The sequence below is a fragment of the Heteronotia binoei genome, chromosome 4 (genome assembly GCF_032191835.1).
Source record: "Heteronotia binoei isolate CCM8104 ecotype False Entrance Well chromosome 4, APGP_CSIRO_Hbin_v1, whole genome shotgun sequence".
Taxonomy (NCBI): domain Eukaryota; kingdom Metazoa; phylum Chordata; class Lepidosauria; order Squamata; family Gekkonidae; genus Heteronotia; species Heteronotia binoei.
Window position 1 is genome coordinate 11,803,248 of NC_083226.1, and position 26,797 is coordinate 11,830,044.

The window sequence follows — 26,797 nt, forward strand, 5'->3', positions numbered from 1 at the left end:
AGATGACTCATTCACACCTTTTATCAAGTCTGACATATCATTCAGCCTGATCTCTGCTTTCTTTGGAGATACACTTTCCCCTAGCGCACATTTTTCACAGAATCATTAGTGACTCTAATTAAGTAATTAAATCTTCCAGCCTGCCTCATCCTTCGTAGGAGGCGCAGTGTAAAAACAACAAATAAACTGCAAACGCAGACAGCCTGTATGACAATCCAGTCTCCTGAGAAATCATCACCCCCTGCTGTTAAACGTCAGATGAACCAAGTCGGCAACTGCCTTTAAGGTCAATGCTGGAGATTTGGGGTTGGAGCCTGTAGAGGACAGTGACTTCAGAGGGGCACAAGGCCATACAGCCCACCCTCTAAAGCATCTATTTTCTCCAGGGGAACTGATCTCTGTTGTCTGGAGATGAGCCGTAATTCCGGGGGATTCCCAGGTCCCACCTGGAGTTTGGCAACTGTAGCAATTTCCCAGTTTGGTGTAGTGGTTAAGTCCATGTATTCTTATTGGGAAGAACCAGGTTTGATTCCCCACTCCTCCACTTGCAGCTGCTAGAATGGCCTTGGGTCAGCCATAGCTCTCTCAGAGTTGTCCTTGAAAGGGCAGCTACTGTGGGAACTCTCTCAGCCCCGCTTACCTCACAGGGTATTTGTTGTGGGGGAGGAAGGTAAAGGAGATTGTAGGCCACTCTGAGATTCAGAGTGAAGGGTGGGGTATGTATCCAATATCTTCTATCTTCTTCTAGAGAGCCAGTTTGGTATAGTGGTTAAGTGCGCGGACTCTTATCTGGGAGAACCGGGTTTGATTCCCCACTCCTCCACTTGCAGCTGCTGGAATGGCCTTGGGTCAGCCATAGCTCTGGCAGGAGTTGTCCTTGAAAGGGCAGACTCTTATCTGGGAGAACCGGGTTTGATTCCCCACTCCTCCACTTGCACCTGCTAGCATGGCCTTGGGTCAGCCATAGCTCTGGCAGAGGTTGTCCTTGAAAGGGCAGCTGCTGTGAGAGACCTCTCAGCCCCACCCACCTCACAGGGTGCCTGTTGTGAGGGAGGGAGATATAATAATAATAATAAATTTTTATTTATACCCCACTCTCCCCGCCGAAGCAGGCTCAAGGCGGCTAAAGGAGATAAAGGAGATTGTGAACCGCTCTGAGACTCTTGAGTGGAGGGCGGGATATAAATCCAATGTCGTCTTCTTCTTTATTTGTCTTCTGGCTTCCACAGATTTTTAGAGCACGCTGCTGCTATTTAGTGGCATCTCATGGCTTTATTCTGACCTAGCTGGCCCAGGCTAGCCTGATCTCATCAAATGCTGGAAACTAAGCAGGGCTGGCTACAGATGGGAGAGATCACTAAGGCACTCTAGGGTAGTATTCAGGGCAGGCCTGTCTCTACTAACCGATCTGTGCAGGTTCTGTGGAAAGGCGCTCTGTGAGAGAAAAGAGCAGCCTAGAACCTTCTGAGGTAACCTGGCCGGGGGAAGGGGACTCCAATCTCCCCTCAGGAGTTATTTATACCGTTTGAGAGCCAGCTTTACTTTATATATCTAAGTTATTAAATACTTTATTTCCTGTTAAGTAGACCTTTGCTGTTCACCTCCTTCTGTGTCGTGTCTGTCAAGTCAAAAATCTAAGAAGCAGGCGTCTCTGTTTACCTCACGCAGAAATACGGCAGAACAAAGTTTCGAGTCCAGGGGCACCTTCAACAAATTTTTATCCTGGTTATAAGAGAATAAAAGGTGCCTCCGAATTCAAAGCTTGTTCTGCTGCTTCATAATAAAAGATACTATGATTAAGTGGGCACAGAATTTATTCAGATGGATCAATGGGACCAAATATGGCTGACGAACATGAATATAACAAAATCTATAACATTTAAGGAAAATATGTATAAAATGTTCTACAGGTGGTATGTAACACCAGTCAAAATATCCAGAATATTTAACGGGGTTTCTGATGATAGCTGGAAATGTAAACATAAGGAGGGATCTTTCTATCACATGTGGTGGTCCTGTAGGAAGGCTAAGAAATACTGGTATATGGTGCATGAAATACTAAAGAAGATTTGTAGAGTTATAATTCCTTTCAAGCCAGAACTGTTCCTGTTAAATGTAATGTCAGATATAAAAGATAACAATGTTAAACATATATGTATACATTTAGTAACGGCGGCACGAATCCAGTATGCTGAACTAGAAGAAGAAGAAGAAGAAGATGATGATGATGATATTGGATTTATATCCCGCCTTCCACTCCAAAGAGTCTCAGAGCGGCTCACAATCTCCTTTCCCTCCCCCCCCCCCACAACAGGCACCTTGTGAGGTAGATGAAGATATTGAATTTATATCCTGCCCTCCACTCCAAAGAGTCTCAGAGCGGCTCACAATCTCCTTTACTTTCCTCCCCCACAACAGACACCCTGTGAGGTAGATGAAGATATTGGATTTATATCCCGCCCTCCACTCCAAAGAGTCTCAGAGCGGCTCACAATCTCCTTTACCTTCCTCCCACACAACAGACACCCTGTGAGGTAGATGAAGATATTGGATTTATATCCCGCCCTCCACTCCGAAGAGTCTCAGAGCGGCTCACAATCTCCTTTACCTTCCTCCCCACACAACAGACACCCTGTGAGGTAGATGAAGACATTGGATTTATATCCCGCCCTCCACTCCGAAGAGTCTCAGAGCGGCTCACAATCTCCTTTCCCTTCCTCCCCCACAACAGACACCCTGTGAGGTAGATGAAGATATTGGATTTATATCCCGCCCTCCACTCCGAAGAGTCTCAGATCGGCTCACAATCTCCTTTCCCTTCCTCCCCCACAACAGACACTCTGGGAGGTGGGTGAGGCTGAGAGGGCTCTCACAGCAGCTGCCCTTTCAAGGACAGAGTCTCAGCAGCCTACAATCTCCTTTCCCTTCCTCCCCCACAACAGACACCCTGTGAGGTGGGTGGGGCTGAGAGGGCTCTCACAGCAGCTCCCTTTCAAGGACAACCTCTGCCAGAGCTATGGCTGACCCAAGGCCATGCTAGCAGGTGCAAGCGGAGGAGTGGGGAATCAAACCTGGTTCTCCCAGATAAGAGTCCGTACACTTAACCACTTCACCAAACAGGAAGAAAACAGAAACACCAATAGAAACAGAAGTAATTGAGAAATTTTTTGAAATAGCCAAAATGGATGTACTGTCAGACTTATTGAGAGGAGATAGCAAAAAGACTTTGAAGGAACCGTGGTCACCATTTTACATATGGGTTGAAAGATATAAGAAAAGCGCTACGGAATAATTATGGCAGTTGGACTTCAGGGTTTATTAAACATAAGCTGAAGAATGGTTATTGTATAGAAATAGCATTAGGCGAAATTATACTATGGACGTAACAATGTGTTTATGTTTTTTGTGCTTCCCCTCCCCTTCCCAACCCATCCCTATGCTATTTTCCCTTATATATAATACCAATAAACTGTTAAAACAGAAACCTTGTTCTGCTGCTTCAGACCAACACAGTTACCCACCTGAATCTATATAAGTCCAGCATCAGTCTGGCAGGGTTGTAAATAAGAGACCTTTCAGGAACACAAAGCTTACCTGCTACCATTCTTTCTTTTGTGTCACCCCCCCCACCCCCCACCCCCACACCTTATACTTCGATTGTGGGCAGCTGAGTTATACATCTTCTGTAGAAGTGGCCAGAATAGGCCAGAGGACAGGACTGGATATTCTTCCATCGATCCAGAAAGCAATGGCTTCAGAGCTTCCCTCCCCTCACCCCATCGCTGCCATAGGGCTTCCGGGGAGGAAAATGGCGAGCTGAGTTGTCTCTCGTAACGGGAGCAAGCTGAAGGTCTTGTTCGGGGTAGTGGAGGGCAAACCAAAGCCCACTGCCTACCTTTCTCAGTGAGAGAAAGGTCCAAGACTTGCACTAAAAACTTTAGAAGAGATTTACCTTGGCTGAAAAGGAGCTTTGGAGAAGGGTCCTTTGAGGCTTTGAGGAGTCTCAGAAGTTTGCAAAATTATCGTCTGCAAGATCTCTCAGAGCCATCGATTTGGCATAAGCTCGTCACGATCCTAACCTTCTGGGACATTTTTAAACAACTAAAGTCTTGGAAGACCAGTGGAACTTGGATAAACAGAGGAAAAAAGGTACAGAAACTCTTCTTTCACTCCGGAGCTATTTACAGACTAAAGAGACGTTTTAAAGGTGGAAATAAGGGGAAAATATAAAACTTGCAAGTAGAAGAAGGGAAGGGTGAAGTTTGGACTATTTTGACATAAAAGACAGTGTTAAAAACTGCTAAAAATTGAAGAGAAATCATTGTTGTGTCTACTTACGATTTGTGGAATGTAAACAACCATACTGCGCAGGAATATACTGGAACAGTCCTCTAACTCTACTGAGCAAGACAGGAAGTGCGTCAAGCAATCTATAAGGTTGAAGGTGACAGAGACAGGAAGCAGTAAAGAAAAAAGCCTACTCTACATCATAGAGAAACATCGGCAGCCATTGCTGGGAGGTCCAATTTAAAATATCGTTTTAAAAAGATTTGGGACTTTAAAAAGTGACAGAAACGACAGGGAAAAGGGTAAGAAGATAAGAACTATTGACTACATTATTGGTGGGCTCCTGGGGTGACTTTAAAAGGGGAAAAAAATCTTTAAAAGGAGAAAAAATCGCGGCCGCCATTTTGGATTTTTTAAAGACTTTTTTGTTAAATATCTTTGCTTTGGGGGCTCAGAAACCAGCGAAATTGGGCTTGCTGGAAAGGGCAAGCCCTGCTCTATTGAACCTGACTGTCAGATTTTAAATTGGTGAGGTCAAAAATTTCGTCATTTTTTTAAAGGGGAAAAATTCTTCAAAAATTTATATCTGGGCCTGGGAAGCTCAGAAGAAAACAGAACAAAGTTTAATTGAGAGAGAAAATTTAGACCTTCTGAACTTGGTAGTCAAACTTGCAAATTGTGCGACGGAAATTTTTGGTATTTTAATTGCATCCCCCTTGCTCTTTGCTTAAATGTCAGAGCCCAGGCAGCTCCGAACAAGAGCCCTTTCATTAGAAAAAATGCAAGACCAAATGGAGGCTATGGAAGCCAGGATTATGAAAGGAGTTAAGAAAATGATGGAAGAGTTGAAGGAAGAACTTACTACAGTGATTAAAAAAGAAGTGGATGACCTCAAAAACCAAATTGGGAAAATAGACAAGAAAGTACAGGAGGTGGAGGAGAAAGTTAAAACACATGATACCACCTTGCTGAAAGTACAAGAAAAAGTGACGATTCACGACTGCAAATTAATGGAAAATCAGCTACGTTTGAGAGGAGTACCTGAGGAAGAGAATGATGATTTGAAAGGATATATAACAAACATAATCGCAGAATTCTTAGAAGAAGACCCTGATAAGACTAAAAGCATGTATGATCACATGTATAGAGTCAACTCGTTATATGCCAAAAAAAATAACTTACCAAGAGATGTGGTTGTAAGATTCATGACAAAGGAAATGGTGGGAAGGATTATGAAGAGAAACTTTGAACAATCATTGATAGTAAGAGGTAGCAGAGTGAGAATTATGAAGGAGCTACCGAAAGAAGTGATAAATGACAGGAGAACATATAAAAAGTTGACAGAAAAATTGAAAGACAATGGCACAAGGTATAGATGGATAATCCCCGAGGGTGTGAGCTTTGAACTTCAGGGGAAGAGAGTCACGATCACAAATGCCCGAGAACTGAGGAGATTTTTTGAAGAAAATAAAGAATTTGCACCATGATGGATTACAAACTATTGTCTTGGAATGTTAATGGACTAAATTCACCACAAAAAAGAAGGGCAACTTTTCATTGGATTAAAAAGCAAAATTGTAATATAATTTGTTTGCAAGAAGTCCACATTAAACAAAAGGATTATAAATTTTTATGGAACAAACAATTGGGAAGGGAATTTTTTTCGTTAGCTGACCAGAAAAAAAGGGGAGTAGTTTTTTATATTAAACAAGACCTGGAGCCAAAATTGGTATTTAAAGATAAGGATGGAAGATTTGTAGCAGTGGAAATAACATCAAATGGGAAAAAAACGCTGTTATTGGGACTATATGCACCTAATGGTGCAAAAGATGTTTTTTTAAAAGACATTACACAACAACTAGATGAGTTGACCTACGATCAAATACTCTTAATGGGAGATTTTAATGGAACAGTTGAGAACTCATTGGATAGATCCGGAGGGAAAAAAAATAGTGGAAAAGAAGGAAAATTGCCAAAGTCTTTTTTTGAATTAGTAAAACAGGAAAATTTGGAGGACATATGGAGAAAGTTTAACCCTGAAGTGCGGGACTATACTTTTTTTTCTGCAAGACATAAGACATTTTCTAGAATTGACATGCTATGGGGAACCAGAGATTTAGGCCTCATAACAAGAAAGATAGAGATTTTGCCTAAAATTGGCACTGACCATAACCCAATAATGTGGATTACAAAACTGTCCAAAAGATTGAGAAGATGGAGATTGAATGAAGACTTGCTACAGAACAAAGAAACAGTGACTTTCCTAGGAAAAGAAACTAAAGAATTTTTCCAAGTGAATGATAAAGAAGATATCGATTTTCAGACGGTCTGGGATGCTTATAAAGCAGTAATGAGAGGGTTGCTGATTACTTTGAACAATAAAGATAAAAGGGAAAAAGAAAAACAACTACTGGATATTCAAAATGAAATAAAGAAAAAAGAAAGAGAGCTGAGGAAAAGACCAGGGAAAAAGAAAATTCTAAGGGAAATTTCAATATTGCAAACTCAACTAAGACATTTATTAAACAAAGAAGTAGAATGGAATTTGAAAAGGCTCCAGCAAAAATCGTTTGAAGGAGCAAATAAGACGGGGAAATACTTGGCGTGGCAGCTGAAAAAAAAGAGGGAAAATAAAATAATTAATAGAATTGTGATAGATGAAAGAGACGTAGTTACTCAAGAGGGAATAAAAAAAAAAAAAAAAAGAGAATTTTTTTTTTTTTTTTTTTTTTTAAGTATTATGCTGCCATAGTTGCTACGCAGAGGCAAGCAACGGGAAAGCACCGCTGTTCATCTGTGGCCTTGAAAACCCTCTGGGGTCTACGACTTGACAGCACTTCACACACACACACACACACACACTTTTATTCATGGTGTTCGAATCGTTCCCAAATTGATTGCTTATTGCTAATTTTTTTTTATCGGCTGAATTTGCATTGATGGACACTGCCCTTGAAAGCGATGTCCCAGGCGGTGGGAAAGGGATATTTAAAATAAATAAATGCAGACATTTTTCAACTCTGCCGTGCCTTTGTGCTATTTTAGGACTCCAACGTTAGACAGATAGACAGTTGATAATAACACAGCTAAGTGCAGGGGTGTGTGTGTGTGTGTGGGAACAGCAAAACAATTAATCATTCTAACTATTGCCAGGAACAGATCACAAATTACAGAAAGTTACAAGCCTTGTGGAAATAGGAAGATTTTTCAACATGTGCTTTTGGCGGGTGTCCCAGGGAAGCCCATTCCACCATCTGGGCACCATCTGCAGGAAGTCCTCGTCCTCGGTAACCCACCCCACACCTGAAGGTGGGGCCTCTGGAGGCAGGGCCTCAGGAGTGGATCTTAAGGTACAGACTGGTGGCCTTTGAGATCTGCTAGTCCCAGACTGCACAGGGCTTTGGAGCGTCAAGCCAGCCTTTAGACTTTGGCTCAGAAATATGTCCTCTTTCAACACAGGATGTGATAGGAGCCATGAGATATAGTCAACCGTTGGGCCTCTTGGTGCCTTCCAGGATGATAGGTTCAGAGGGTAGCCATGGGGGTCTTCAATAGACAGTTTGCCAACCAATGTTCCCTCTAAGCTGCAGAGCCTTGTGAGCAAAAATTCTACTTTATGAGCTACTGGCGTGAAAGCTGTGAGCTACAGCAGATGTTATTGTCCTCTGGGCCCATCCTTCCTGAGCTAAGACAAAAATGTGTGAGCGGGAGGCTAAAAATCTGTGAACCAGCTCACACTAACTCAGCTTAGAGGAAACACTGTTGCCAGCCTCCAGGTGGGGACAGGAGATCTCCCTCTGGGCTTTTTTTTGGGAGATCTTCCCCTAAGGGCACAGGAACTCCTCTGCATATTAGGCCACACACCCCTGATGTAGCCAATCCTCCTGGAGCTTCCAGTAGTTCCTGTACTAAGAGCCCTGTAAACTCTTGGAAGATTGGCTGTATCAGGGGCGTGTGGCCTAACATGCAAAGGAGTTCCTGCTACAAAAAAAGCCCTGCCCCCTATTAAAACTGATCTTGAGACTAGAGATTTGCTTTGAAGGGTAAAGTCTATGGCATTGAACTAGGATTGCCAAGTCCAATTCAAGAAATATCTGGGGACTTTGGGGGTGGAGCCAGGAGACATTAGGGGTGGAGCCAAGTTTAAGGCTGTGACAAGCATAATTGAACTCCAAAGGGAGTTCTGGCCATCACATTTAAGGGGACGGCACACCCTTTCAATTCCTTCCTTCCATAGGAAATAATGGACAGGGGAACCTTCTTTTGGGGCTCATAGAATTGGACCCCCTGGTCCAATCTTTTTGAAACTTGGGGGGTATTTTGGGGAGAGGCACTAGATGCTATACTGAAAATTTGGTGCCTCTACCCCCAAAAACAGCCCCCCCAGAGCCCCAGATAACCGCGGATCAATTCATGATTTTCTATGGGAATAAATCTCCATAGGGAATAACAGAGTTCCCAGCAGACATTTCCCTCCCCTCCCCCCGCTTTCTGACGACCCTGAAGCGGGGGGAGGGCCTCCAAACCGGGGGATCCCCTGCCCCCACCTGGGGATTGGCAACCCTACATTGAACCCTGATGAGGCCTCTGTCCTCCCCAGGCTCCACCTCCCCAAAATCTCCAGGAATTTCCCCACCCAAAGTTGGCAGCTCTAGCAGTTAAAAGGGCCGCATTTGAGTTTAGGAGCACCTAAAAGACCAGCAAGATTGTTGCGGCGTAAGCTTTTGAGAGTAAGAAGGGAGCTTTGGACCCAAACTGGGCTGAACATGAATCGGGTTGCTATGTTTTTAACCAAGCAGGGTTGCCAACTCTCGGTTGTGAAATTCCTGGAGATTTGGCGGTGAACTCAGGGAGGGTGGGGTTTGGGAAGGGAAATGGCTTCGGCAGGAATTGAATGCCACAGAGTCCGCTTTCCAAAGCTACCGTTTTTTTCTCCCAGAGGAGCTGGTTTCTCTTGTATGGAGAACAGAGAAATTGCGAAGAGGATTGTTGCAGCTTGAAGAAGCTCCCGCGAAACGAGGGTTCCGTATGACCTTGTCCTTGGAAACTTGGATTATTGGCTGCATCTTTGGACAGACATTAAACATCTGGAGTATTACACCAGGATTTCATGGAATGAGATGGGAAGTTTCAGCACAGGATGAAAAGAAGGACTCTTGGTGCTAATGCTTCCTTTTCTATTAAGGACTAAAAATTATGGGTTGTTTTGTAATTTATGGTGGTGGAATTTGTGTTTATTTTTGTTGACCTTGTATAATTTAACAATAGGAGCTGGTTTTCACGGTGGGTTATGTACCTTTGGTTTTTTTAACCTCCAGGTTAGGGGTGCCAGCACCAGACTGGGAAATTCCCAGTGATCTAGGGGTCCAGCCTGGAGTGGGTGGGGTTTAAGGAGAGGAGGATACAATGCCATAGACTCCTCCCTCCCAAGCAGCCATTTTTTCCCCAGGGAAAGTAATATCTGTAGTCTGGAGATAAGCTGTATTCCAGATGATCTCCAGGCCCCATCCTTCATTCTTTCCAATGGAGGGAAAGCGTTTAAAAGGCGTGTGGTCCCTTTAAATGTGATGGCCAGAACTCCCTTCAGAGTTCAGTCATCCTTGTCGCAACCTTGCTCCTGGCTCTACCCCACTGTCTCCTGGCTCTACCCCCAAAGTCCCCAGGTATTTCTTGAACTGGACTTGGCGACCCTACCCTGGTGTCTGCCCAGTGGTGCACTCGGTGCCCAAAGCAAATGGCACTTACCCAGCTTCTTGGCCAGCTTTGCATCTTTCTTGGAATCCAGCAGTCCAAAGCCGATGCCTTTTTCCTCCAGGACCTGAGCTGTGAGCTGAAGGGAAAAGAGAAAGGGGAATAAGCCGGGACCCACCAAGCAAATCAGCGTCCTCCCACTGTAGAAAGTGCTGGATGCAGCCAGTGATCCAGGTGGGTAAAGGCAGTTCTCTTCCAGTTTAATGGCTCTGGGCATAGGGTTGCCAGCTCCAGTGTAGGGGAAATGCCTGAAGATTTGATTAGCTGTGCAGATGTCTAAAAGCACAGCTTTGGTGGCAGCCACCCCTACTATAGAAGGCTCTTCACTGCGTGACTGAAGGTCAACTGTAGCAGCAATTTCGTTGCTGGCTACACCCTGCACAGACAGTCCACGGGTGCGGTCACACGTCACATTAAAAGCGGGTGTGTAGCGCTCAAATCTGAACCGCGGAATATTGATTCGATGCAGGGCCGTTCAGACGAGCATCCAAGAATGAGACTCATTCTGTTGTTAAGCGATCAGACATCCAATACTATCACGCTCTTTTCTTGGCGCATGCGTGATCAGATGGTGATTTCTGGGAGGGGGGGTCCATCGAACATGCACCCAACTGTTTGGAGGTGGGAAATCAAACGTTGCTTCAGAGGTAGTGGGGGGAAGGGGGGGAAAGTTTCCGGAATTAACGTTGCCGATTCAAACCAGGGAACTGCCAGAAATTACTTTCCTAGAAATTGGCAGTGACAATGATATCTGGAAATCCTCCACATTGAAAAAAAAGATTTTTTTTTCCTGTTCTGAAGTGTGGGATAACGTCCCCCCCCCCCCCCGCTCCAATCCTGTGTTGATTGGAGAAGCAGAAGCGTCACCTCGGATTCCCGGATGGTCTAGCAATGCGCATGTCTGCTGGGGCTTTTTTAAAAAAAAAGGTGGGAGGAGCGGTAAACATTCCAAGGGGCAGGATTGCGCGTGAGCTGTCCAAACAGGAAAAAACCGATCTTGTGCTGCTTTTTTGAAAAAGGGCCGGACTTTCTGCACTGTCAAATTAATGCGGCACTGATCCGCAGCAAGTCGGAATGACCCTGGATGACGCTCGATTGCCAGATGTGGATGTCTGGACGAACATATTTAATCCGTTAGCGAGACCGAGCTGTGTCACCACTAATGGGGAGGGACGGTGGCTCAGTGGTAGAGCATCTGCTTGGGAAACAGAAGGTCCCAGGTTCAATCCCTGGCATCTCCAAAAAAGGGTCCAGGCAAATAGGTGTGAAAAACCTCAGCTTGAGACCCTGGAGAGCCGTTGCCGGACTGAGAAGACAAGACTGACTTTGATGGCCTAAAGGTCTGATTCAGTATAAGGCAGCTACATATGTTCATATGTTCAATGGTACGTGTGACCGCACCCCATAATGACCAAATAGCAAATCCGGTGTCTGCTTCTGCAGAAGCCCTGGACCCCTTTGCTTGCGCTCTCCTCTGGGAATTGGAGGGCTTCCCGGCATGAGCATTTTGTCGGTTTGCTGCTTTAAGTGGCTTGAGGAACTGGGGACCGAACATGGAAACTGGGAGGCAGGAGAATTAAGACAAAAGAACATAAGAAAAGGTTGCTTCTTTTCTAGGGTATTCTGTAAGCAAAAAAAGAGGAGATATTTCCCAACGGACTACTTCAAACAAGGGATCACTAAGACAAATCTCATTTTCAGTACCCCTATTGAAGCTGTGACCGTTGCTACTAAGAAGAAGATACTGGATTTATATCCCGCTCTATACTCTGAATCTCAGAGCGGTCACAATATCCTTTACCTTCCCCCCACCCCACCCCCACCCACACACAACAGACACCCTGTAAGGTCGGTGGGGCTGAGAGAGCTCTCACTGAAATTGCCCTTTCAAGGACAGCTCTGTAAGAGCTATGGCCAACCCAAGGCCATCCCAGCAGCTGCAAGTGGCTGGCTCCACCAGGCCTCGGATTCAGTGGGAGCTCACAGGAGTGCAGCTCCTGAACCTTTCTGAGAGCTCCACCTCCTCCTTCTGAGAGCTCCACCTCCTTGTCCCTTGAATCGTAGGTGCAGCTGCGTAACAATCCCTGGATGAGCTCCACCACCTATTTTTCTACAAAATGACCCCTGGGCTACAGCTCCTGCGGCAGCTATTTTGTGGCCGCTAGGCTTGCCAGGTCTCAACGGCACACATCTGGAGGCTGACATCTCTAGGGGACAGCCACATCTGGCCATTCCAGTCCACTCTGAAAGGCAGAGGAGCAGGCTCGGGGCGTGAACATGGCAACACAAATGCAGCGATGCAGAAGATCTCTGCGTTTTTGCAAAGCCCGTGTTCTTCTGGGAGCCTCCAGTGGCCTGTAAAGAGGAGAGGGCATGGCTTCCCTGCAGCCAGACAGGAGTCAGAGGCTTCTGCTGCTTTTGCACAGGCCAGGACACATCCCCAGCAGTTCCCAGGAAGGGTCTCGGCTTGCTTTCAGTTCCTCACTGGTTGACACACCTACCCTTGGAATGCAAGGCCTCAGAACCAGGGCAGGCGGGGAGAGGAGAGAGGCCAGGAAAGGGCTCCCAGTGTCCTCCAGGGCCCCTCCCTTCTTCAGCCCCCCTGGGTTTCGGATTGCAAGCATGTACTTATTATTTAAAATATCCGCATCCCACTTCTCCAGGCAAAGGCTCTGCGGGGCGGGTGAGCATCAGCGTCAAAAGCCCGAGTCGAACAGAGGTGTCACTAAGCAATAGCGCAGTCGCATCCCAACCACAATGAAACCACAACAAGAAGGGATTGGGTAAGCATATGGAGCAGAGGTCCTTCAGTGGCTCTTAGCCACAGCGTATTGTTGGAACTCTCTGTCTGAGGCAGTGATGCTCTGTATTCTGAGTGCTTGGGGGGGCAATAGTGAGAGGTCTTCTAGTGTCCTGGCCCCACTGATGGACCTCCTGATTGCAGGTGGGGTTTTTTGGCCACTGTGTGACACAGAGTGTTAAGACTGGATGGGCCATTGGCCTAATCCAACATGGCTTTTCTTATGTGACGCAGAGTGTTAAGACTGGATGGGCCATTGGCCTAATCCAACATGGCTTCTTTTCTGTTCTTCTGTGACACAGAGTGTTGGACTGGAGGGGCCATTGGCCTGATCCAACATGGCTCCTCTTATGTTCTTATGTGATACAGAGCATTGGACTGGAGGGGCCATTGGCCTGATCCAACAGGGCTTCTCTTATGTTCTTATGTGACACAGAGTGTTGGACTGGATGGGCCACTGACTTGATCCAACATGGCTTCTCTTATGTGACACAGAGTGCTAAGACTGGATGGGCCATTGGCCTAATCCAACATGGCTTCTCTTATGTTCTTATGATTTTTCCTGCCAGATGCAAAGCGATGTTGCAGTTAGACTGTCCGAAAAGATACAAGGAGACCTCCCTGCCAAGAAGCTGGCCAGCCACGAGCCTCACGATAGCCTCCATGGGCTCAAGAAGACAACTGACTGTTCTGCAGGCGGACACACGGCTCCCAGTTTGAGGGAGTCTGGCATTTTGAAAGTCCTTAATTCTAGGATTGCCAGATCCAGGTGGGGAAACTCCTGGAGATTGAGAGATGGAGCCTGGGGAGGTCAGGGATCTCAGTGGGGGACAGGGCCCTGGAGTGCTCCCAAGTATCTCTTTTCTCCAGGAGAACTGGCCTCTGTAGTCTGGAGATGAGCTGTAATTCCAGGGGATCCCCAGGTCCCACCTGGAGGCTGGCATCCCTACCTATCCCCTCCCTGGCCTGCACCTCCAGCAGCAGCGCCTCAGGGGCTTGGTTGTGCCTCCCGGGCCTGCACCTCCAGCAGCAGCGCCTCAGGGGCTTGGTTGTGCCTTCCGGGCCTGCACCTCCAGCAGCAGCGCCTCAGGGGCTTGGTTGTGCCTCCCGGGCCTGCACCTCCAGCAGCAGCGCCTCAGGGGCTTGGTTGTGCCTCCCGGGCCTGCACCTCCAGCAGCAGCGCCTCAGGGGCTTGGTTGTGCCTCCCGGGCCTGCACCTCCAGCAGCAGCGCCTCAGGGGCTTGGTTGTGCCTCCCGGGCCTGCACCTCCAGCAGCAGCGCCTCAGGGGCTTGGTTGTGCTTCCCGGGCCTGCACCTCCAGCAGCAGTGCCTCAGGGGCTTGGCTAGCCTGGCTGGTGGTCTGCCACCACCAGCCAGGCTAGCCAAACCCCTGAGGCACTGCTGCTGGAGGTACAGGCCCGGGAGGCACAACCAGATTCCTTCTGTGCTGCTGATGGCGGGGAGCAAGCCAAGTCCTTGCGTCACCTCCCCAACCTCTTCCTTGGCCTCCCCCCCCCCCCCAACACACACACACACAAGGAGTTCCTTGGCTGCAAAACCAGCCTTGGCAGGCACCTTACGGAGAACACCCCAGCTGGTGATTTCGGCACTCTGGGTGGTCCGCCTGGGACGGAGATGGATGCTCGTGTCCCGCTTGGCACTGCAGACGACAAGCATATGACCCCTGGGTCTTCCACAGCCAGGCCTTTCTTGGCAGGAGTAAAATTCTTACAGTAGCAGCAGCAGGAGCGGGAGGACGTTGACGGGAAGAGTAAACTATGCAAAATGTGTCAAATATCAGTGTAAAACATGCCAAGTAGTCTCGCTAAGTCCTCCCGGGAAACACAGCTGTTGCCCACCGGCAGGGGCTTTTTTTGGTAGAAAAAGCCCAGCAGGAACTCATTTGCATATTAGGCCACGCCCCTTGACATCACCATTGTTTCGCATAGGGCCTTTTTTGTAGAAAAAGCCCAGCAGAAGCTCATTTGCGTATTAGGCCAGACTCCCTCCTGCTGAGCCAGCCGGACCTGCGTTCCTGTGAGTTCCTGCTCAAAAAAAAAAGCCGGTGCCTTAAACCCTGACAGGAAAGCGGGGAGTAACAGGGTGTGTGGCCACACTCCACCAGTGCACTTACATCGCTTCTAGCTACAAGTGACAATATGGTATTGGGAGGGTGCTCTAGGATACAGAACAAAATTTTTGTTAAATTTTCTGTCTTCCATTTTGTGCGTGTGTGTATTTATGTGTGTGTGTGTGCACCTGGAAGTCATAACAACCTCTGTTGACTGACCCCTACTGGGGGCCTGGAGGATATTCCGGGAGGTGGCTGAATAAAGCCTGCAGATTATAATACCATGCAGCCTGCCTTTCAAAGCAGCCATTTCCCCCGGGGGAAACTGAAGATCAATTCTAATTTTGGCAGATCTCCAGGCACCACCTGGAGGCTGGCAACCCTAGCCCAACAGGCTCATTCAAGCAAGACGCCTCTCCCACAAAAGGAGACTGTAGGTGTCCTGCAGTGAGCATGACCATTGGTCCCACAGAGCCAACATCTCTATCGCAACGGGTGCTAATCCTATAATCCCAGTTTTCATTGAAACTGCCAAGGATGGGACACAGTGTTTTCTCTGGGCAAAGTTCACAGCATTCAAGCACCGAGTTCCAATCCCTCCCCAGGAATTCCAGCTGATCTCCAGGCCACACAGAACAGATCCATGGAGAAAGGTGGACTCTATGGCATTCTACCCTGCAGAGATCCCGCCCCTTCCCAAGCCTTGCCCAGAGGTGGCCACCTCATAGACTCTGTCCATCTGATCCCAATTTACAGCATCTCTCTGAAGCCTTTCTCCCAGCCTGGCTGACTGCAGCAAGGTAAGGCCTCCTTGCTAGGGTTGCCGATCCCCTGGTTTGGAGGCCCTCCCCCCGCTTCAGGATCATCAGAAAGGGGGGGGGGGAGGGAAAATGTGCTGGATACTCCATTATTCCCTATTCCCTTAGGATATAATGGAGAATTGACCTGTGGGTATCTGAGGCTCTGGGGGAGTTGTTTTTTGAGATAGAGGCACCACATTTGCAGCATAGCATCCAGTGCCACTCCCCAAAATACTCTCCAAGTTTCAAAAAGATTGGTCCAGGGGATCCGATTCTGTGAGCCCCAAACGAAGGTGCCCATATCCTTCATTATTTCCAGTGGAGGGAAGGCATTTAAAAGGTGCACAGTTTCTTAAAAATGGGACCAGAACTCTCGTTGGAGTTCAGTTATCACAACCTTGCTCCTGGCTCCACCCCCAATATCTCCTGGCTCCACCCCCAAAGTCCCCAGGTATTTCTTGAATTGGACTTGGCAACCCGACTCCTTGCCCTTGAGCTCTGCTTTTGTTAAAAATAGGCACACATGTCCTGGCCTGGTTTACATAAGAGCTTTGCTCTAAGTACACGTGGACCTCCCCTAGAACAAGGGGCTTTGCCCTAAGCGTGCAAAGGGCTGTGGCCAGAGGCTGAAATCCTACAGCAGCTGTGCATGCGAGGCCCTCCTCCTCTTCCTGATCTTTGCTGTTAACGGGCACTGTCAGTGGGTGTCGGATAGAGGCCTGCGGGAGGGTTCTGGAGCCAAGCTGACTCCTTCCGTCCCTTCCCAGAGTGGAAAATGCCCCCTGGCTTAAAGTCACTAAAATTAGGCATGGCTCATCCACAGAGGAATATGATCCAGCCCGGCTATGCGGAACTTTTCGTGGGGCATCCGCAGAGCCGCCCGCCCACCATTGTGCATCGCAAGAGATGGTTGATTCCTGCCGCATGTGTTGAGAACGGCGTTGCCAACCTCCAGGGGGGTTATACAAGAACAGAAATCCCACAGTACAGGTTTGGGAATCCACAAGAATTCTCCGTCCACAATACAAGCTGCAAGACATGGCCGCAAGTGGCTTTTGAGATTGTATTCCATGAGCAGTGGCTCCAGTATAGAAGAAGGTGACCTAGATGAAGATTATATTGAAACATGCGGATGGAGAAAACCCTGGGGTGCGTCATCATCAATCCTGGTAGAATGAAGAGAACAAACACGTGGACAAAGGAGACCCGATAGATGTTGTTTACCTTGACTTCCAGAAAGCTTTTGATAAAGTTCCTTATCAAAGGCTCCTTAGTAAGCTCGAGAGTCATGGAGTAAAAGGACAGGTCCTCTTGTGGATCAAAAACTGGCTAATTAATAGGGAGCAGAGAGTGAGTATAAATGGGCAGTCTTCGCAGTGGAGGATGGTAAGCAGTGGAGTGCCGCAGGGCTCAGTACTGGGTCCCATGCCCTTTAACTTCTTCATTCATGATTTGGAGTTGGGAGTAAGCAGTGAAGTGGCCAAGTTTGCAGATGACACTAAATTGTTCAGGGTGGGGAGAACCAGAGAGGATTGTGAGGCACTCCAAAGGGATCTGCTGAGGCTGGGTGAGTGGGCGTCAACGTGGCAGATGCGGTTCAATGTGGCCAAGTGCAAAGTAATGCACATTGGGGCCAAGAATCCCAGCTACAAATACAAGTTGATGGGGTGTGAACTGGCAGAGACTGACCAAGAGAGAGATCTTGGGGTGGTGGTAGATAACTCACTGAAAGTGTCAAGACAGTGTGCGATTGCAATAAAAAAGGCCAATGCCATGCTGGGAGTTATTAGGAAGGGAATTGAAAACAAATCAGCCAGTATCATAATGCCCCTGTATAAATCGATGGTGCGGTCTCATTTGGAATACTGTGTACAATTCTGGTCACCACACCTCAAAAAGGATATTATCGTTGGGAAAAGTGCAGAAAAGGGCAACTAGAATGATTAAAGGTTTGAAAAACTTTCCCTATGAAGAAAGGTTAAAACGCTTGGGGCTCTTTAGCTTGGAGAAACGTCGACTGCGGGGTGACATGATAGAGGTTTACAAGATTGTGCATGGGATGGAGAGGGTAGAGATAGAGGTCCTTCTCTCTCTTTCTCACAATACAAGAACTCGTGGGCATTCAATGAAATTGCTGAGCAGTCAGGTTAAAACGTATAAAAGGAAGTACTTCTTCACCTAAAGGGTGATTAACATGTGGAATTCACTGCCACAGGAGGTGGCGGCGGCTACAAGCATAGCCAGCTTCAAGGGGGCATTGGATAAGGAGCAGAGGTCCATCAGTGGCTATTAGCCACAGTGTATATATATTTATATATTTTGGCCACTGTGTGACACAGAGTGATGGACTGGATGGGCCATTGGCCTGATCCAACATGGCTTCTCTTATGTTCTTATGACTCCAATCTGGTTACTCCTGTGGCAGTGATGAGTGGGAGCAGGCTGGTGGAGTCCCTTCAGAGCACGGACCCTTTACCCTAAGCAGTTGCTTGGGTGTCTTGAACAAAAGAACACAAGAGAAGCCATGTTGGATCAGGCCAATGGCCCATCCAGTCCAACACTCTGTGTCACATAAGAACATAAGAGAAGCCATGTTGGATCAGGCCAATGGCCCATCCAGTCCAACACTCTGTGTCACATAAGAACATAAGAGAAGCCCAGTTGGATCAGGCCAATGGCCCCTCCAGTCCAACACTCTATGTCACATAAGAACAGAAGAGAAGCCATGTTGGATCAGGCCAGTGGCCCATCCAGTCCAACACTCTGTGTCACATAAGGACATAAGAGAAGCCATGTTGGATCAGGCCAGTGGCCCATCCAGTCCAACACTCTGTGTCACATAAGGACATAAGAGAAGCCATGTTGGATCAGGCCAATGGCCCATCCAGTCCAACACTCTGTGTCACATAAAGACATAAGAGAAGCCATGTTGGATCAGGCCAATGGCCCATCCAGTCCAACACTCTGTGTCACATAAGAACATAAGAGAAGCCATGTTGGATCAGGCCAATGGCCCATCCAGTCCAACACTCTGTGTCACATAAGAACATAAGAGAAGCCATGTTGGATCAGGCCAATGGCCCATCCAGTCCAACACTCTGTGTCACATAAGAACATAAGAGAAGCCATGTTGGATCAGGCCAGTGGCCCATCCAGTCCAACACTCTGTGTCACATAAGGACATAAGAGAAGCCATGTTGGATCAGGCCAGTGGCCCATCCAGTCCAACACTCTGTGTCACATAAGGACATAAGAGAAGCCATGTTGGATCAGGCCAGTGGCCCATCCAGTCCAACACTCTGTGTCACAGAAGAACATAAGAGAAGCCATGTTGGATCAGGCCAATGGCCCATCCAGTCCAACACTCTGTGTCACATAAGGACATAAGAGAAGCCATGTTGGATCAGGCCAGTGGCCCATCCAGTCCAACACTCTGTGTCACATAAGGACATAAGAGAAGCCATGTTGGATCAGGCCAATGGCCCATCCAGTCCAACACTCTGTGTCACATAAGAACATAAGAGAAGCCATGTTGGATCAGGCCAATGGCCCATCCAGTCCAACACTCTGTGTCACATAAGGACATAAGAGAAGCCATGTTGGATCAGGCCAATGGCCCATCCAGTCCAACACTCTGTGTCACATAAGGACATAAGAGAAGCCATGTTGGATCAGGCCAATGGCCCATCCAGTCCAACACTCTGTGTCACAGAAGAACATAAGAGAAGCCATGTTGGATCAGGCCAGTGGCCCATCCAGTCCAACACTCTGTGTCACATAAGGACATAAGAGAAGCCATGTTGGATCAGGCCAATGGCCCATCCAGTCCAACACTCTGTGTCACATAAGAACATAAGAGAAGCCATGTTGGATCAGGCCAATGGCCCATCCAGTCCAACACTCTGTGTCACATAAGAACATAAGAGAAGCCATGTTGGATCAGGCCAATGGCCCATCCAGTCCAACACTCTGTGTCACATAAGAACATAAGAGAAGCCATGTTGGATCAGGCCAGTGGCCCATCCAGTCCAACACTCTGTGTCACATAAGGACATAAGAGAAGCCATGTTGGATCAGGCCAGTGGCCCATCCAGTCCAACACTCTGTGTCACATAAGGACATAAGAGAAGCCATGTTGGATCAGGCCAGTGGCCCATCCAGTCCAACACTCTGTGTCACACAGTGGCCAAGAGAACCAGGTGCCATCAGGAGGCCCATCAGTGGGGTGTGAGAAGCAGCCAGGATTCCTGCTCAGGGCCAGCCCAAGGATTTGGGATGCCAGAGAATAGGGAACTAGGGTTGCCAACTTTGGAGATTTAGGGGGTGGGGCCTAGGGAGGGCGGGGTTTGGGAAGGGGAGGGATCTCACTGGGATGGCACTCCATACATCCCACCCTCCAAACCAACCATTTCCTCAAGGGAGCTGATCTCTGTTGCCTAGAGACCAGTTGTCATTCCAGGAGTTCTCCAGGCTGGCAACCCTAGTTGCCCTCCCCACACTGGGACAAGCCAAGGAGATGGTGCCTGCCCTTCTAGCCAGTTTGGTTGGAGACCCTCCATCTCTGGAGCCCTGGGCAGCAGCCTAGAGCAGGGGTGACCAACGGTAGCTCTCCAGATGTTTTTTGCCTACAACTCCCATCAGCCCCAGCCAGCATGGCCTAGAGCTTTTGCCGTCCCTTCTCCTGCTGTCTTGGAGTCTCTCCTTAACGGGCCGACACCTGGCTACCTTTGATCCTGGTCCGCTTCTGACGGGGTTTTGTTTGCTAGCATTGGCACCCATTCATCACTGGATTATTAAGCCCTGTCTTGGCTCAGAAATAAATGTGCTTTAAAAACAAATCCAGGAGAAGTTGCCAAGAGACCTTTAAGCACGCAACAAAGCGCAGGAACCTTCCTTTGGCACAGACCACGGGTTTTTAAAGAAGAAGGGAATGCTTCTGCAAAGGCCGCTCTGCTCAGCATTCCTTTTGGGGCAGAAGAGTGTTTTTGAGTGGACGGGAGAAACCCTCTGAGTGCCAGCAGGGAGCCAGCTGGAATCTCTGATCTGCTCCGTTTCCATGACGTCTCCCACAAGGGGCTGAGATGCTGTCAGCCCAGCGATAAAGGACCAGAGGCCGGGCAGCCGTCTGGGGTTTGAGAAAGGGGTTGCCGCGAGCCTTCCAGCCTGGGACGCCCCTCGGTTACGAGCAGATCTGCCTCTCATTTTGCATTTCTCCTGTGCTCGTCCCCCAACTGCCGCTAGCTTTGTGGAGGGAAGAGGGCAAGCCTCTCGAGGCCCTCTTAGGGGAAGAAGGCTGTGGGGATTGCAGCCTTCCGGCCCCGGTGATAGCCCTTCTGTCTGACTCACAGAATGCTGGACTCCTGTTCTCTTTTGCTGTGACGGACACCCACGGGCCACCCCCTTTTGAATGATGCTCTGTTCCCATCCCCTCTGCTCATTCGCCCTTGCTCTCGCTGAGCCCCAAAGAACTTGATAGCTGCCTTGCAGAACTGAAGGTGGGGGTATACATATAGAGCTGCCAGCCTCCAGACAGGGCCTGGAGTTCTCCTGGAACCACCCCTGATCTCTAGAGTGCAGAGATCGGGCTTCCCTGGAGGGAACTCTGCTTCAGAGAGCAGACTGTATGGCAGGGGTGGCCCAATTTGCTTAATGGAACAGCCACATAAAATAAATGTCAGATGTTTGAGAGCCTCGAGACGTGAACATCAGAGGTTTGAGAGCTGTAAGACAAGGGAAGGGGAAGGAGGGAAGGAAGGAACGAAAATAGATGGGGGAGGGAGGGGTGGAAAGAAAGCAACTTTAACATTAAATGCGTTCTCCAAGCTGCCAGCTGGCTTGGAGAAGTGATTTAAAGAGACAAATGTCTTCTTCAGGCTGGCCAAGAGTTGGAAACCTGACATCCCCCCTCCCCCCACAAGAGAACCAGAGGATACCAGTGCTGAGGGACACCCGGGCTTACCTCCAGCACCATCTCGGTCATCTGGAAACGCCTCTGCGAGGCCTTGTCGGAAGCCACCGGCTCGTGGAGAAAGACGCCCAGCATCTCATACTTCTTCAAGGCGTGCTTGTAGTTCTTTTCACTCAGGTCGAGCACCCGGTCTTTCCCATCATAGGTGGGGAACTCCAGGCCTTCCTCTGCTCCACAGGAGGCCAGCAGGTAAATGCTGGCCAGCCACCAGAAAGCGCTCTGCACCACCGAAGCCATGATGGAGACGCGCGGCTTGTGGCTCTGAGGGAAGGAGGAGGGATTTGCCAGCCAAAATTGCCCGAGATGCCACTCTCTGGGTGCCAGTTCGATGCCCTCAGCCTCCTCACGAACCCATCGAGGGAGAGCGATGGAGAGGAGCGGGAAGCCTCCGGAACAAACAAGCGATCCTTGTGGGAAGACAAAGCCGGGAAGACAGACAGGAGAAGCTGGGCGATCTGAGCCCCGGATACCTTACATAGCTGGGCCGGGCTCTTGTGTCACGAAGAACTCCATTTTTAGGAAGCAGTTGTTTCGGGATATAAATAGACGGTGCAATGAAGAAAAAGGACAGATATGACAGCGTTGAGGGACTTTGCTGGCGCTCGGCTCGCCCGGGAGAGAGAAAGGGAGCAGTGGTAGGGCTGGGGGAGGGGGAGGAATGCAGAGACTCTGCTGGACTCTTTTATACAGTCAAAGGAGGCATCTGCAGCCAACTTCATGGCCCTAGGGTTGCCAATCCCCAGGTGGGGGCAGGGGATCCCCCGGTTTGGAGACCCTTCCCCGCTTCAGGGTCATCAGAAAGCGGGGGGAGGGGAGGGAAATGTCTGCTGGGAACTCTATTGATCCAGGGGTATCTGGGGCTCTGGGGGGGCCCTGTTTTTCGGGGTAGAGGCACCAAATTTTCAGTATAGCATCTAGAGCCTCTCCCCAAAATACCTCCCAAGTTTCAAAAAGATTGGACCAGGGGGTCCAATTCTATGAGCCCCAAAAGAAGGTGCCCCTATCCTTCATTATTTCCTATGGAAGGAAGGCATTGGCCGTTTTCCCACTCACGTTTTACTGGCGCCACGACCATCCTGACGCCGGCGAATCTGCCTGGATTTCGCATCAGAAGCTCCGGCGCTCCCAGAAGCGCCGGCTACTTCCGTCGCTAAGCCAGCGCAAACGGAAATCGCAAAGATGCAGGAAAACGTTTGCGCTGGCTTAGCGACGGAAAGCGCCGGCGCTTCTGGGAGCGCCGGCGCTTCTGTTGCGAAATCCAGGCAGATTCGCCGGCGTCAGGATGGTCGTGGCGCCAGTAAAACGTGAGTGGGAAAACGGCCATTGAAAAGGTGTGCCGTCCCTTTTAAATGTGATGGCCAGAACTCTTGTGGCAGCCTTGATATTGGCTCCACCCCTAATGTCGCCTGGCTCCACCCCCAAAGTCTCCTGGCTCCACCCCCAAATTTCCCAGATATTTCTTGAATCAGACTTGGCAACCCTATCATGGCCCTAGGGGGCCCTTTTCCTTCAAATACCAGTTTCTGTGGATTCTGCTGCATTCAGGGGTTTACCACAGAGCTGGATTAACAATTAGGCCAAGTAGGCACCGCCCTATGGGCCCCCACACCTTTGGGGGCCCCGGGCTGGCTTTCCTCCTGCTTGCAGCCCTCCCAGCCTGCACACACAGCCAGCAACTGAGCTGCCCTTTGCCTGACTTGCCTGGCGTGGCTGTCATCAGATTTGCCTCTCTCTGCCTCTCCCCCGCAGCTTAGTCAAGGGGGCTTTTAAGAAGGCTGCAGTGGAGACCGTGGGTGGCAGGGCGGGCACTCAGGTCATTTGTGAGGGGGGCCCCAAGATTCCGACCGCCTAGGGGCCTCCACAGGATTTAATCCGGGACTAGTTTACCAATCTTTGAGCGGGACTCAAAATATGCCTTGTCTAATCTGTATTTTCATTCGCCCTATGCAGGAGAAGCCAGGATTTCCAACCCCAGGTGGAGGTTTGGAGATTTCCCAGAATCACAACTGATTTATAGAGATCAAGTTCCACGGAAGAAAACAGCTGCTTTGAGGGGGCTCACGGCATTACACCCCACTGAGGCACTTGGCCTTCCCCATCCCCGCCCACACCAGCTTTTCACCCCCACGAGCCCAGGAATTTTCCCAATCTGGAGTTGGCGACTCTTCGACAGAAGCCAAAATCCCAGCTAGAAGTTGTCTCGCTGACAACGTTCCGTTCCTTGGGGGACTTGCTTAAATTCAGAGAGGCGCCGGAACAGAACTTTATTCCTAGGCTTCCCAACCCTCCCGCCCTGGCGGGGGACCCCAGAATTTCCAGCCTCTTCCCCCACTTCCCAAAAAAATGGAAGAGGGGGGGAAATGGCACCAAGGAGCATGGCGAGCCGCCCCATCCCGGAGCGGGCTCCGCCGCCGCGCCGCTGCCGCCCCCTCTCCGCCCACTGCGGCTGCTCCTCCGAGATGGGCCCAGGCTGAGCCCATCTCGGAGGAGCAGCCACGGCGAGTGGAGAAGAGGCGGCAGCTGTGCAGCGGCATCGCCCGCCCCGCCTCTGAGGCAAAACCAGAGAAGGGGAGGGCGGAGGCAGGCCAGGAGCATGGTGAGCCGCGAATCCGGGCTCTTCTAGGACCCGGACTCGGGGCTCGCCATGCCCCCGGCCTGCCTCCACCCCCCCCCCTCCAATTTCACCGCAGCTCCGAGATGGGCCCAGCCTGAGCCCATCTCAGAGGAGCAGCCACGGCGAGCGGAGAAGAGGCGGCAGCTGCGCAGCGGCGTCGCCCGCTCTGAGACAGGGCGGCTCGCCACGCTCTCCGGTGCCTTTCCCCCCCTCCCACCTAGCTCCACCCCAGTGTTTCCTGGCTCCACCCCCAAAGTCTCCTGGCCCCACCTCCAAAGTCCCCAGATATTTTTGGAGTTGGACTTGGCAACCCTATTTATTCCTAAAGCATAGTAGTATTCTGTGGTATTCCAAAGTCTTATAAGGGCAGCATAAATACATGAAGGGAGCTGTGTCCAGCAAGGGGGGTGAGGTGGGTACACCGCCGTGCCCTGAATTGTGGCCTTGCTTCCACCGCAGCCCCAAGAATTATTTGAAAAACTGACTTTTTAATCTATGGCGTGAAGTGGCTGGCTTGGGGAGGGGGTTGTTGCGGAAAAGCGTAATTCAAAATCATTAATGACTGGAAATTAGAGCTAGGGTTGCCAACCTCCAGGTGTGGCCTGCAGAACTCCTGGGATTACAATGGATTCCCAGATGCCAGATCTCCTGGAGGAAATGGCTGCTTTGGAGGCTGGGCTCTGTGACCTTTCACTCTGCTGAGGTCTCTCCCCTTCTCAGCTAGGGTTGCCAATCCCCAGGTGGGGGCAGTGTCAAGTCTGCTATGGGTTACTCAATATCTGTATTAAGGTTGGTTCTGAAGTGAAGGAGTCTGGGTACTTTACAGTGTACACCGGGGCTGCTAGCTCACTCTCCTGCCCCCTCTCTAGAAATGCCTTTGTTGTGTAACCTGCTTTGAAATGCTAACCTGTGAACAAGATAGTGGCGCCTTCCCAGCCTTGTTCTCTGTGGGGAGTATGGGGTGTCAAGACTTCGGTCTGGGAACGAAAGAAGTAGCATCCTAGTGTGAAGATGTGTTGCATAGATTGCCCCCCGTAGGAATCCTTCAGATTCATACTTTAAATACTGGATTAGTGCATATGTGTTTCAGTCCTTCAATCTCTGCCATGGTCCACAGTTCTGATTACAATAAACTTGCTACTTTATCAAGAGACTCGTTATTGAATTCAGCCGACTTGACATTTTGAAGGACTCCCTATCTTGGAGTTCAACCTTTCCGGCAACTGAAAAGGCGATGTCCGAACAGTCTCCGGAGAATGGAGGATTCCCAACCAGAGTGGAGGGGGCCGAGACACCCTGGCACATCCATACTGCCAGAAGGACCGCGGCCTCCCCTCCACAGTTTCAGCTGGTGGCGACCCCACGGCAATACCAGCCAAGGACCTCCACTACGCTGATGGATCAAGCCCCGGTCCGTCGGGAGGCGATCATGACCCGCCACACCAAGCGGGTCCAACTGGCCGAGGCCGCCGCCGTCCACCCGGGCGAGGCGAGCGAAGGCGCCAGCGCCGCGGGGGCGCAGGACCTCGAGAGTGGAAGCGAAGGGGCCGAGTGCGGAGCGGAGGACGGAGGGGCGAGCCCCAAGGACCAGACCGATGAGGAGTACGAGACGTTTCGCGCGATGGTCCGCAGGGAGATCGACGGGGCGGTGAGAGACCTAAAGGACCAGATGCAGACCCTGACCGCGCAGCTGGGCAGAGCGCTGGGGGTGACCGGGGCTCGCCAGCAACAGCCAGCCCCGGCGGGTCCGCGGGGACCCCCGGCTCGACAGGGCCCCGCCGCTCCTCCACCCGGAGCGGCCCCGCAAGCCCCAGCGGCGCCCCCCCCTGCCCCGGTCAGACAAAGAGACCTGGGGGGGGGCCGGGAGCTGGACGCCACGTTCGACGGGGACCCGGAGGAAGTGAACTACTTCGCGATCCAAGCAAACAGCTACATGCACTACTGGGGGGACTCATTCCCCGATGAGATGAGCCGCGTGGACTACCTCGGGTCGAAGCTACGGGGCGCAGCGAAGAAGTGGTATGTGAGCCTATGCGAAACCAACAGCCCGGTCCTCCATTTCGTAAACACTTTCGTGCAGGCCCTGCTGACCCAGTACGAGGACCCCCTGCAAGAAACCCGAGCGCTGGCGGCGCTGCGGAACATGAAGCAAGGGGCCCGATCCATCCGGGAGTACGCGGCCGACTTCCAGGCCAACGCCGCCCGGGCTCGGAACTGGAACGAGGTGATGAAGATCGAGCACTTCACCAATGGGCTGAACCCGAGCATCCTGGATAGAGCGCTCACGCAAGCCCGCCCCGATACCCTGGTGGGGTGGATTCAGCTGGCGGGGGAGGTGGAGACCAACCTGAAACGAGTGGCGATGCTGCGCCAAGCACTGGCCGCCGGCAGGGGAACGCCGAAAGCAAGCCCCGGGAAGGCTGAGCCACCTAAAGTCAAGAAGAAGAAGAAGAAGAAGAAGATATTGGATTTATATCCCGCCCTCCACTCCGAAGAGTCTCAGAGC

The 26,797-nt window shown here is 50.1% G+C and overlaps 1 protein-coding gene across 1 annotated transcript in view; it reads right to left on the bottom strand.

Annotated features, from left to right (window-relative positions):
• Positions 1-22,163, bottom strand: part of CASQ2 (calsequestrin 2) — a 54,942-nt gene extending 32,779 nt beyond the window's left edge. The window contains exons 1-2 of the mRNA XM_060236790.1: positions 21,669-22,163; positions 10,033-10,117 (exon numbers count right to left, since the gene is read on the bottom strand). Coding sequence (XP_060092773.1) covers positions 10,033-10,117; positions 21,669-21,914 — 331 coding nt within the window. The 5' untranslated portion in view covers positions 21,915-22,163. The remainder of the gene's footprint in view (positions 1-10,032; positions 10,118-21,668) is intronic.
• Positions 22,164-26,797: the final 4,634 nt, after the last annotated feature.